This window comes from Malaya genurostris, chromosome 2 (genome assembly GCF_030247185.1).
Source record: "Malaya genurostris strain Urasoe2022 chromosome 2, Malgen_1.1, whole genome shotgun sequence".
NCBI lineage: Eukaryota > Metazoa > Arthropoda > Insecta > Diptera > Culicidae > Malaya > Malaya genurostris.
The window spans coordinates 150,100,215-150,113,045 of NC_080571.1; the positions used below are offsets into that span (position 1 = coordinate 150,100,215).

Below are 12,831 nucleotides of genomic sequence, written 5' to 3' on the forward strand. Positions count from 1 at the left end.
TATATATATATATATATATATATATATATATATATATATATATATATATATATATATATATATATATATATATATATATATATATATATATATATATATATATATATATATATATATATATATCACTTTTTCTAATGTATGTATGTAAACGATATACGCGCTGGCTAACGGTACCACACGCAGTGCTGCTTTACACAAGCTCACAGTCGGCCTTGAGAACGGATTAATTCGAACTATCACTCGACCGCACTGATGCAAACAATAGAATACGGAATGACCTTGAAAACGGAATAAACGATTCACCGCACTATTGGAGAAACACGAATTTGCGTCCGATCGGCTCGATAGCTACAGTGCAACTGACTTTGAAACTATTCAATAAGCTCTTCTAGTCTGCAAATTTTGTTGATAATTTGTCGAACAAATTTAATTCAAAGAAAGAGTGGTCAAATTTCGAAAAAGAACATCACATCGATTTTCAGAGATGGCTTAACCGATTTTAACAAACTTATATTCAAATGAAGTGTCTCATAATCCTATATGAATCCGAACTTCATCCATTTTGCGTGTCTGTAAATGCAAGGTGTTGAGTGTTGAACATTCCAATAAGTTATTAGAAGTTACGAAAAATCTTCTTAGTAGCGGTCAAAAACTCCAAAACAAAGCTCACAATGATTTCTCAGAGATAACTAGGACGCTTTTCACAAATGTAAGAATGGGTTTAGAAAGGTCTTATGAGCAGAAACTGTGTAATGAATACTCCAAAATTTAAAGTGTCATATATGTTTTGTTTCCTTATAGTCTTCGATTAGAATTAGCCTATCGCACAGGTAGTGTCTGTTTAACTACACAAGCAATGATGTACACTGTACACGGTGATAACAAACATCCATGGGAATGTTATGGACTAACTTTATGCGTTCCGTTCCTCTAGTTATTTGAAAACTTGTGCCAGTAGGAACGTTAACATGGGAGGAGGGGGTCATTGACGAAATTTATATAATTTGAAGAGAATCGACTTTTAGACTAGAAGGAGAATTTTTTGAAAAGAAATTTTCATCTCCTATTTTTTGTGAATCAAGGGAGTGACAAGAATGTCAAGGTCGTAATAGCTGTTGTTAATTTGAATGCAACGAAATTTTCTTTAAAGGGGGTTGGGGGAGGGAGAGGTTGGGTCAAAATGATTAAAAAAAATCATCATTTTTGCGATATTTTTCAGAGTTTTTGTTCAACAAAATAAATTCAAATGTTTTGCATAATAAAAAGCATAATTCGAACAATATTTTGCAATTATTTTGTGGAACAATATTGAGAAATCATTCGGTGAAGAGGTATTTTTGAGGACGCCTTTTAAAAATCACGATTTGCGGTGTCCACTGTATTTCAGCGCAGACTAATCAGAAGTCAACAAATCAAAGCAGCATAGTTAGAGTAGACGTTTTTCTAGACCCCAACGTTTCTGTTTGATTTTTTTTTATTTTATTGAATTTTTGGTGGTTGTTCAAAGTAAAAACTGCGATTTTTCACGAAAAAATTCGCCATTTTGTAGCTGTAAAACCTTCCGAAAGTAACAAACAACAAAAAAGCAAAACGTTGGGGTCTGGTTTTGCCTTTCTCATATAGAAAGGTTATGCAATCACTGTGAAAACCGACTTTTGAACCAAGGCCCGAATTCGACTCAGTTCGTCGAGTACGCAAAATGTCTGTGTGTGTATGTGCGTATGTAACGTTTTTTGCACTAACTTTTCCCGGAGATGGCTGAATCGATTTTCACAAACTTAGATTCAAATGAAAGGTCTTGTGGTCCCATACAAAATTCCTGAATATTATTTGGATCTGACTTACGATTCCGGAATTATGGGGTAAAATGTGCAAAAATTTTTAAAATAAGTGCACTAACTTTCCTCAGAGATGGCTGAATCGATTTTCACAAACTTAGATTCAAATGAAAGGTCTTGAGGTTCCATAAAAAAATTCCTGAATATTATTTGGATCCGACTTCCGGTTCCGGAGTTATGGGGTAAAATGTGCAAAAAAGGTCCTGTGGTCCCATGCGTTATTCCTGAATTTCATCCGGATCGGACTTCCAGATCCGGAAATATAGGGTAAAGTGTGTTAAAAATTTAATACCATCACTGAAAACCGTAAAAAGTTTTCTAAATCGACCTCAAATCTTTTCCAATTGGTAGTTTTCGAAGAAAATTAATGTTGAAGAATACCACAGTATTATATATGATAGTATGATTGATATGAGAAAGGCATCATTACACCACTAGGTGGATTAAAACAAGTTTTTTATATGTAGAAAGTGTGTTCCATAAAAATTGGTGCAGTAGTTTTTGAATGACGATGGACACGGACTTTCAAAACTTGCATTCGAGAAAAACGCGTTTAAAGTGTTTTGTTTATAAAATCAATGGAAACAATTTTTTACTCAAGAGAGCGTCACCAAGTAAGGTCTAATATTTTCAAAAAATCATATATTTTCATTTATAATACGTTAAAATGAAACATTTCAAGAATGTTTTGTCAAGTTTTTAAGTCAATCGAAGCCGAAATCCTGGGCCTGTGTGCCGAGCTCGTACTTCTTCGTAGTATGAGATCGGCAAAGATTTTTTCTTAACGGTACTCCAAGACTATTTGCCGATGATACAGCCTTATTCTATCCCCATCATAATATCAGTGCCATTATAAGCTCGATGAACAGTGACCTAGATGTCCTTGACAAATATTTCAACGCTAATTTATTGTCATTGAATTTACTTAAAACGAAATATATGATTTTTCGTTCCATGCGAAAAGTGTTACCAATTCATGACAACCCGAAGCTAACAGATTACGTGATTGAAAATGTAAAATGCTTTAAATACCTGGGCATACATCTTGACCTTACGTTATCTTGGACTCACCATATAAGTTTTGTTGAAAAACGTATCGCATCTTACTGTGGTATCATGTGGAGAGTTGCGATCATATGTTCCTCGGCGTGCACTTTTGAGCTACTACTATGCTTATATTCACTCACAACTTAATTATCTTGTATCAGTCTGGGGCCGTGCAGCTAGCTCTCATCTGAAAAAAATACAAACTCTTCAGAATAGGTGTCTTAAAACCATTTTAATAGACCTCTGCTGTTCTCTACGCTTTCATTGTACTCCGACCAAGCTCATAATGTTCTACCAATAGCTTACTTATGTGACATGCAAACCTTGTTGTTCGTTCATGACACCTTGCATGCAACGACACATCGTAACATACAGTTTTCAACTCCAAACCATTTGTACGCGACGCGCCGTAATGGCAACTTGCAACGCATTCGAACAACCACAACTCTGGGCCAAAGGCGTATTCTGTTTGTTGGTCCTACAAAATTTAATGCACTTCCTCTTGACATACAACAAATCAACATCCGTACCATATTTAGATCTAGATTGAAGCACTACTTTAGGCAAAGACTGAATGAAATTTTTATACAATAAGCGTAAAGTTTAAACAATCGTAATCTATCTGTATATCAATGTTAGTTAAACGTCAACAGTATTATATTATTCAATTTTAGATATTAAACGTGGATCCCTTAAAAGGAAACTTATTTCCACTGGGATTCCACACCAATAAATTAGTTACAATTAGTGAATTAAATTAATGATTTTTCAAAAGTGTTAGACCCTACCCGCCCCTTGAATAATTTCAAAAGATCTGGTTCCATATTGCCGGGGAATTCAAAGAGTTAAGAGGAAATAATCTTTGTCTGCCTATAAACGCGAGTGTATTTAAGTTTCAGCATTACTACGAAACAACTAAACGAATCGCAACCAAGTTTGACACATTTACCAAAGGTGGGAAGCGATATTCTTTGAAAAGCACAGTTACCTTCTACACTACTCAGGATAATCATGGAGGGGATCTGTAGTAAGTTCACAGACAAAAAAGAAGTTGAATCAAAATAGATTACAAGGTTATTTTGTGGGTAAGGGAGTGTTGCAAGTGCCCCGAACATGTGAAGTGTAAGGGAAAATTGATCGGATTTTACGAAAAATTGGTACCTCTTTACGAGTGCAGCATATTTGTAGCAACTAAGTGAGGTTCACAAAAATATTCACAAGAGGGAGGGGAATAAGTATTTTCAGCATTAATCTGAATTAACGAAATCATACAATCAAAGTGAATTTTTATGTAAATTGAGAAAACTGTGGACTCAAGGTGATGGAAATAAGTTTACAACAACTTTTGTATTTACTGAAATTTTATTCTACAGGTTTTTCTCCCCGGTAAACGACCAAAATGGATAAAGCTGGGGTAAAATTTATGATATACAAATTATTCTATACTACGAATGTAGTTATGATGTTAAACAGCCTCTCGTTATAAAATATTCATTATCAGATGGAAAACTTTGAGCAATTACGTAAAAATAATGATGTCATAAATTATAAGAGGATATTGTAGATATATGTATGTATTGTAGATCGAATGTGACAAGGAAGTACGGAAGTATGTCACAAGCACTTATACATATGAAACTCGGAGGTTACTAAAAAGGTATTTATAGAAAGAAAGGTGCTTTAAATGTTTCTAATAAAAGGTGTTCCAATATAAAACTGATCCAATTTGTCGAGAATATCATGGAAATTTTGATTATTGTAAGATCTGAGATGGGACACTGATCATTCGCAATCTGAACATGAAATTTTTTGTTCAATCGGGTTTTCGTCTAAGTTGTGTTTCATTCCAATCAGAGCATGAATGGGGACGACAATTTTTGGAATCTTTTTTCGGCCTTTCTTTCACGAAACATTTCCGAGCAACGCCGAGTAAATCAACTAGTATTTTTAAAAAATATATCAATAACAGCTAAAACATGCAATTGAAGCTTAGTTCGAAATTTTCTGTAATAATTCCAGTATTATTTATTCCGCAGGATATCACAGGAGATACAAGTTATGGATCTTGATCAGCCCGGTCCCAATTCTACAATAGAATTTTATGTTCTTCCTGGACTATTTTCGAATATTGTTGGGTTTATGTCACCCTTAATTGGAATACTAGTGTTGCAAAATGAAGTAGACTATGAAAAAAATCAAAACATTACGGTTCAGTTAAGAGCTCAAGATCAAGGCGTACCTCCGAGATATTCAGATACCATCTTCACTATACTTATATTTGACGCTGATGATCAAAATCCTAAGTTCGATGAAGATATTTATTACGGCGTTATTGAAACTAAAAATAATAAGTCTACTATTATTACTTATCCTTCACCTATAAAAGCTAGAGACCAAGATTTTGGATTAAACACATCAATAATATATTCTATAGTATCACCATCACTAGCAAATTTTTTCGCCATAGATTCTGTAAGCGGTACATTAATGCTTACCAATTACTTCAATGTACCAAGAACCACAAAATTACTCGTACGCGCATCACAATTAGATAACACTGATCGGCATGCACTAGGAACAGTTATTATTTGCCAGTCTGTTTCGAACAAAACTGTAAAAAGCGGTTTTTTGAAAACGATTTATGAAATAGACTTACCGGAAAATTACAAGAAAGGAAACGACATAATTAAATTGATTACAAACATTAACTCACTTGAAAAAAGTTTCAAGATTTTGAATGCATCGGAAAAAAGTGTATTCAACATTGATGGAAACGGAACGATGAGATTAATAGGAAGTCTTGATTATGAGATGCGGTCTTTGCATAAATTTACCGTCGAACTAACTGACGGTATTACAAGCAATTATGCAGAAATAACTATCAACGTAATAAATGTAAACGACTGGGAGCCAAGATTCAAGGAACCTAAATATATGTTTCATTTAAGAAACAAAGTGGATGTTTCTTTTCCTATTTTCGTAGGAAAAGTGGATGCAGCAGACGGTGACCTAAATGATAAAATTAAATATACTATTGAAGGAGAACATTCGGATATATTTCATGTAGATGCGTCAGGCAAAATATGGATGAAGGAAAATATAATGAAAAAAAAAACATTTCTTCTCCGTCTTACAGCCTCAGATTCCGGTACACCGCCTAGAAAAACAACGGTTCCACTTGTGATTGAATTTCAAAACACGATATTGAATCGTATAATGATAACAACAAGTAAAATTTCAACAATAATTATATCCATGATTTTGTTGTTGTCAACATGTTGCATAATCGGGTATCTTAGATCGAAGTTATTTATTAAAATAAAAATTTTACAATCAGCTACACAGCGACAGCGACATTGCAACCGTTCCAAAGATTGCTGCATTGAAGATACCAGTGCATCCACCACATCTTCAGAAAATTCAGGTATATATCATTATCTCAAATGTAAAGTACAAAGCGGTAATTACAATCTTGAACAATATATATATATATATATATATATATATATATATATATATATATATATATATATATATATATATATATATATATATATATATATATATATATATATATATATATATATATATATATATATATATATATATATATATATATATATATATATATATATATATATATATATATATATCTAATAAGTAATAACACAGCAAATAAACAAACATTCTATACCGACACCGTAATACAAACAAGTTGTAGTTTCGTTGTATGAGCTATAAATAGGCAGGAGGTTGGCCTTCTTGTATACAAGGAGCAAGATTTGAATTTTTCGAGTTCTTTTATTGGATCGCGGCGTTCCTAGTGGCCAGAATTATAATCACCGCATTAACGGATCGAAACGCAGATCACATCGCTCCGATATGAAATTAGGCAGTATAGCCAATGTACAAAAATGAGGATATGCACGTGCGCGTACACAGGGAAAGAACTAAGAGGAAACGGTCCCTTCCTATTGTACTGTTATCATTCTTTTCTCGATACGACCGGCGCAGTGAACAGACGTAGTTACCAAGTTTAGAAAAGTTTATCAAAACTAAGTGCGAATGGCCGTTCGAAGCAATAAAGTGAGTTCGATGTAAAAAAGCTAGAATAAAGTTAACAAGAATTATAGATTACCGATTCTTATAAACTTACAGTACTCTAACGGTTGAGCACGTGATTTAGGCCCAAGGTGCCCAGTAGTCAGGCAGGACCAAGTGAGTTGCGAGTTAGAAACTTGTGTTAATTAATCTAACATCCAACATCCTTAGTTTAAGAAAAATCCATTTCGTATCAGCCAGTATAAATGAGTAATAGTTTTCTACTCGAGGTCTAGGTAAATGCCCACGTCGATCACCGAGATGAATTAAAAAACAGGTCAGATCATTTTAATAGCATTAAGTTATAATCTGTACAGAAAAGCCAGAATTATACAACAGTGTAAATGTGGAGATATAAAAGTAATCTATACCCATGTACACATAAAGAATCGTCACCGAGTATTGTCAGACAAATGTTAATTGTGGCCAGTATTCACCCGATCAGAATCGGTATAGTAGAACTCGTGATAAACCAAAACCATAAATTGATGCAATATACCGACCTTCGTCTTTTTCGTGACTGTCGATAGAGAAGAGAAAAGATAAATAATAGTTTTTTTTTTTACAACATACGTTAATCACCAGTGGTTCCCCATTGATTATCCCGTCTAGTGAGTAATATTTGGAGCCTGTGTTGTGGTTCGAGTCGTCGGAATCGGTTGAACTTTGAAGGACTCGTCTTGAGAGTCTCGCCGGGTAATAAAAAATCGTGCCCCTTAACATGCGGACGAACCTTCTTGTCTGCTTGGCGCTTAAGTGGAGGGGTTAGCTCAACCGGATCAATGATCGACGAAACAACTTGTTACATTAGCGCCCAACTAACGGGTCATTTTGTGCGGTATTTTAAATATTTTGATTTATCTTTTAGTTGTGTTAATGTTGACTACATTTGAGGTTTTTCGTACGCTCATATCAGTTTCGGAGGTGGGCTTTAAAGAAAAATATAAATATTAGAATTAAATTTAGCAGGTAATGTAAATATTAGAATTATATTTAGTGGGTAAAGAAGATTATAAGTATTAAAATCCTTATAATATAAACATTTTTTCGATTGAAGGTACTAAATCAAGCGGTTAGTAGGAGTTAAGAATGGCATATGCTACAAACCAAGTGGGTCTGAGAACCTATATAAACCTTAATGATTTACTACCGGATGAAATTTATTACGAACTAAATCTTAGAGGTTTGAACTTATCAGGCTACAGTTTAGAAGATCAGAGGCAGGCTCTTCGAAAAGCACAATTGGAGGAAATTCAAAATTCTAAGGTGATTTACAATACAAAGTCTATTATTGACGACCTTACTGTCATTCAAATAAAACTGACTACGGTACTTCAAGAATTTTAATTAAATGGACCAACGAGACAATTAATGTCCCGATTGCGGCACTTGCGTTTGCGTGTTCTACGGTCGAATGCTATGGATTGCCACCAAGTAAAAGTAAAAGAGAAGTTACTGGAGAGTTGGAGGTTATCTATGAACTGTTTGCATCACCGGAAGAACCAATGTCAGGTAGACGAAGATCGTCACTTAGAAGGAACTCATTACCACCAGTTCCCAGAGATCCAGGGCTCGACTTTCCACCACCACCTCAGGTTCCACGTTCATCAGAAATTGGAGCTATACTGAATCGAGAGTCGGGTGTATTACACACACAATATAGTATACCCTCAGAGAGACAAACGTTACAGCAGATAGTCAGAAACGTTACAGTTACGTTACGGCAGATAGTCAGATAAATTATCATTTACGGGGCGAACAACAACAATGGAATCAACGTCAGTATTCTCAGAACGAGCACGAAAAAAGAACGAACAATCATCAAGATAATTTACAGCACCATCAGAGTCAACAGGACCAGCCAAAGCATCAAAGACAATCACCGAGCTTAAATTATCTTGCTGAACGTGTTCGGCAGCGTTACCGTCAGGATAACTTAGCGGTTGGGCCAGAAATGTTGAACAATAGTCATCAACAAGCCGAGCTTGTAGGGGTAGAAAATTGTGAGCTTCCAATAATCCCGGAAGGAGAACAAAATTTGTCTAGGGCAGAGATAAATCAAATTGTGGAAAATTTAATGACCGGTAAGATGGAACTAATGATGGAAAAACTACAAGGATCAGCCCCATTGGGTTGTTCGAGCCATTGATGTGGAACAAGGCAACCAAAATTTCTAATGATCGACATTTTCAATTAATCGTCACACTTTTGAATCCGCAAATGCACGAGAGTCTGCTTAGTCATTATTATGAACCAACAGCAAACACGTGAACCTATAATATAGACTATATTTGTCATGATTTGTATTTGTTTTTTAGCCGACGAAATTACATCAATAGCCCAAATGTATGCAATTATATGTTTATACAAGCTTGCGATACAGATATCGATATGTAACCTTCTTTTCGCCAAGCTACCATTCTGTGATTTCGGTTGAAGCGATAAACTTTTTCTCATTATCAATCGAGTTCATCTTATATAAATAAGAAATTAATCTTATGCACTCAAAATTTACCCTGGGGTAGTTGTCAATTTCTCCGGGGAAACGACATAACATGGGATTTCATCCAATCTTTCCTGACACAAGATCACAGCATAGCAATTAAAGCTTCAAATCGTTTTATGGCACTTTTTTGTCTTGCTATCTAGAAACAACCTACCTCTAGCAAGCTATGTGTAGAACTGAAACGTTAGCTATAATTTTGCTTATATTTATAGCTTCGCGTGCTTCCAACAGCTTCGCTTTTACATCAGAGCGCTGCTTTCCCTTTGATATATCGCTTACTCCTTCAAAACCGTCGACTATGGCAGGGAAATCCGGTATGCCGGAGATTTTTTGCAGACAAAATAGGACACTGCTAGCTAATAATCAACATTTCAATGATATACAATTAAAAATACATGGCTATGAATATTCAAATCAATACGTAGAAGTATTTCCAATCAAATGGTGACATAATTTTAATAATTGACACAAAATTGACTGAGCTGTAATTGTTCAAAACCTGACCACATTTCTACGTGTATTTTTCTTAAGTTTCTAGTTTGCACCCCTATATAGAAAACAAAAATGTGTTCCACATTAAAACTTATGCTGAGTATGCAAAACTTATTGACGCATCAAGAAATCAATGCTGATAGGCGAATACGGACCGAAGGAAACCGGTCATTTGTACAAGCGTTAGACGGTTTAAATTTGTCAACTATCACGAATTCCCAGATACATCTGCATTTTGATCCACCAAATAATATAGAACAAAACTCACAGGATCGAAGAAGTGCGGTACAGAGTAGTAATGCAGATGAGGGTTAGTCAGGAAATGATTCACAAACTCGAAACAAGTATGGAAAGAAACAATTTTCGAACCCCTTTAAATAAATGGCAATTAAGGTTTAGCGGTGAACACAGAGGAATGTCGGTAGAAGAATTTGTAAAAAGAGTAGAAATACTAGCAACAAACAATCGGGTATCAGATGCGGAATTGCTGAGCAAAGCCAATTTTCTCTTTAAGCCAGAATCACCAGCAGAAATTTGGTACTACACCTTTAGTAACAAATTTACTTCTTGGGCGATACTAAAGTACCATTTACGCCTACGTTTCGAAGTTCCGAATAAAGATAAGGTACTGGAACGTCAGATAAGGGACAGGAAACAGCTCTCAAATGAGACCTTCGTCGCGTACCTAGGAGAAATAGAAAGACTTTGTAAACAGATGTCCAAGCCAATTGATGAAAAGACTAAATTGGATATACTATTTGAAAATATGAAAGATTGGTACCGTCCTCATTTTGCTTTTATTAATACTACACAGTTAACTGTTGAAAATTTGTGCAGTCTTTGCTATGAACTCGATAAATCCGTATTCTCAAAAAAAAATCGGCCGTACCACGTGAATAACGTAGAAGAAATGCAAATAGAAGATGACGGGTACGATGAAGATTTAACGGAAGATATTAACGTACTAACCAAAGCCCGGCAGCATCGAACAAGACAACAAGAGGAGGTAATAAAAACTACAAGGATCAGCCCCATGGGGTTGTTCGAGCCATTGATGTGGAACAAGGCAACCAAAATTTCTAATGATCTACAATCAAACAGTTCAATCAATCGTCACATTTTTTTTACGTTGCTGACAGTATGGCCTGTATAAACGATTATTCGGAGCATTCACCTGCCTTGAACTGACTGAGTTGCTGGAAGCTACCCAAAAACGCCACACCAACAAAGCATCCCAATCCAGAGTAATCTCTTCATTGCTACAAGCTGAAGAACATGAAGATTCATCGAACGCAAAGTATGTCTAAAAGATGTATGCCACAAACAAATGATGTATTTAAATTTCAATTCAATTCTGTGAAGGTCCCACCCTCCCTATTTCCCCTTACTAACTCTAGGGGAGTATACCGCTCCGTAATACGGCATCCCTTTCTCTCTCCCAAACAACAAGACAATCGGCCACGTTAAGCTAAAGCAAATGAGCCCAATAAAATTTTATTTGAAAAAAAAAATCGTCACACTTTTGAATTCGCAAATGTACGAGAGTCTGCTTAGATAGAACCGAAACCGAACACGCGTACCCAGAATATAGACTTTATTTGTCGTGATTTGTATTTGTTTTGTAGCCGACGAAATTACACCAATAGCCCAAATGTATGCAGTTATATGTTTGTACACGATACGGATATCGATATTTAAGCTTGCTATACGGATATCGATATTTAAGCTTCTCTTCGCAAAGCTTGTGTTCAAGTGTTGTATGCAAGCAGTTATTTTTATAGCGTTTCTCTACCATTAAAACCATTCTGCGATTTCGGTTGAAGCGATAAACTTTTTCTTATTATCAATCGAGTTCATCTTATATAAATTGGAAATTAATCTTATGCACTCCAAATTTACCCTGGGGTAGTTGTCAATTTCTCAGGCGAAACGACATAACATTGAATTTCATCCGAACGTAGAAATATTTCCATTAAAATGGTGACATAATATTAATAATTGATACAAAATAGACTGAGCTGTAAGTGTTTAAAACCTGACCACATTTCTACGTGTATTTTCTTGAGTTTCTGATTTGCAGCTATATATAGAAAATAAAATTGTGTTCCACATCAAAAGCAGAACCAACCCATAGCAACACCATCTACGGGAAACCAACAACCTTTGCTGGAATTGCAACCAATATGGACATATCTGGAGGAATTGTGAGAAAGGTAAACGGATATTTTGTCATGTATCTGGACGACCCGATGTTGTATTATCGAACTGCCCTAGCAGTCATAATAAAAATCGACCAGCAGACTCAAAAAACGAGTACAGGGAAAGCAAGTAGGGAGACAGTTTTCCAATATCTGTATAAATGCTCCCAAATATGTGAGTTTCAACAAATTTTCTCAAGTAATGAACATCAACATTAAAACAAATAAATGCCCCCACATTAATGAACCATTCTTGGATCTAAGATTGAAGGGTTATTGGACTCAGGAGCAGCAGTAAGCATCTTGAGTGTTTTCGAGATAGTACTGAAGCATAATCTCAAAACGTCACCAACCAATTTAAGAATAAAAACAGCAGATGGGACTTCGCATGACTGTTTATGTTCAATTTGTATCCCATACACGTACAGAGGTGTGACGAAAGTAGTCCCAACCTTATTCGTGACCTGAATGTCCAAATCATTGATATTGGGGGATGACTTCTGGAAAGCATTTAATATAATGCCAGCCATTAATGAAAACGAAAATTTTTCGGAAGTTATAGTTGACACAGTATCGGACGACGAATGGTCAATTAACTCCATTGAAAATTTTTGCTCTGATGAAAAAGTTATAAAGCTAACACTAGAAC

General features: G+C 35.3%; 1 protein-coding gene across 7 annotated transcripts in view; it reads left to right on the plus strand.

Annotated features, from left to right (window-relative positions):
- LOC131427484 (cadherin-87A) overlaps positions 1–12,831 on the plus strand; it is an 848,175-nt gene that overhangs the window by 383,852 nt on the left and 451,492 nt on the right. For 6 of the 7 annotated variants that reach the window (XR_009229274.1, XR_009229275.1, XM_058590714.1 and 3 more), the window contains one exon: positions 4,922–6,309. The exons of the other annotated variant lie outside the window; for it this stretch is intronic. Coding sequence is in view for 4 of the 6 variants with exons in the window: in XM_058590714.1 (XP_058446697.1) it covers positions 4,922–6,309 (1,388 nt within the window). In the remaining 2 variants the exon portion in view is untranslated. The remainder of the gene's footprint in view (positions 1–4,921; positions 6,310–12,831) is intronic. 7 annotated transcript variants of the gene reach the window in all.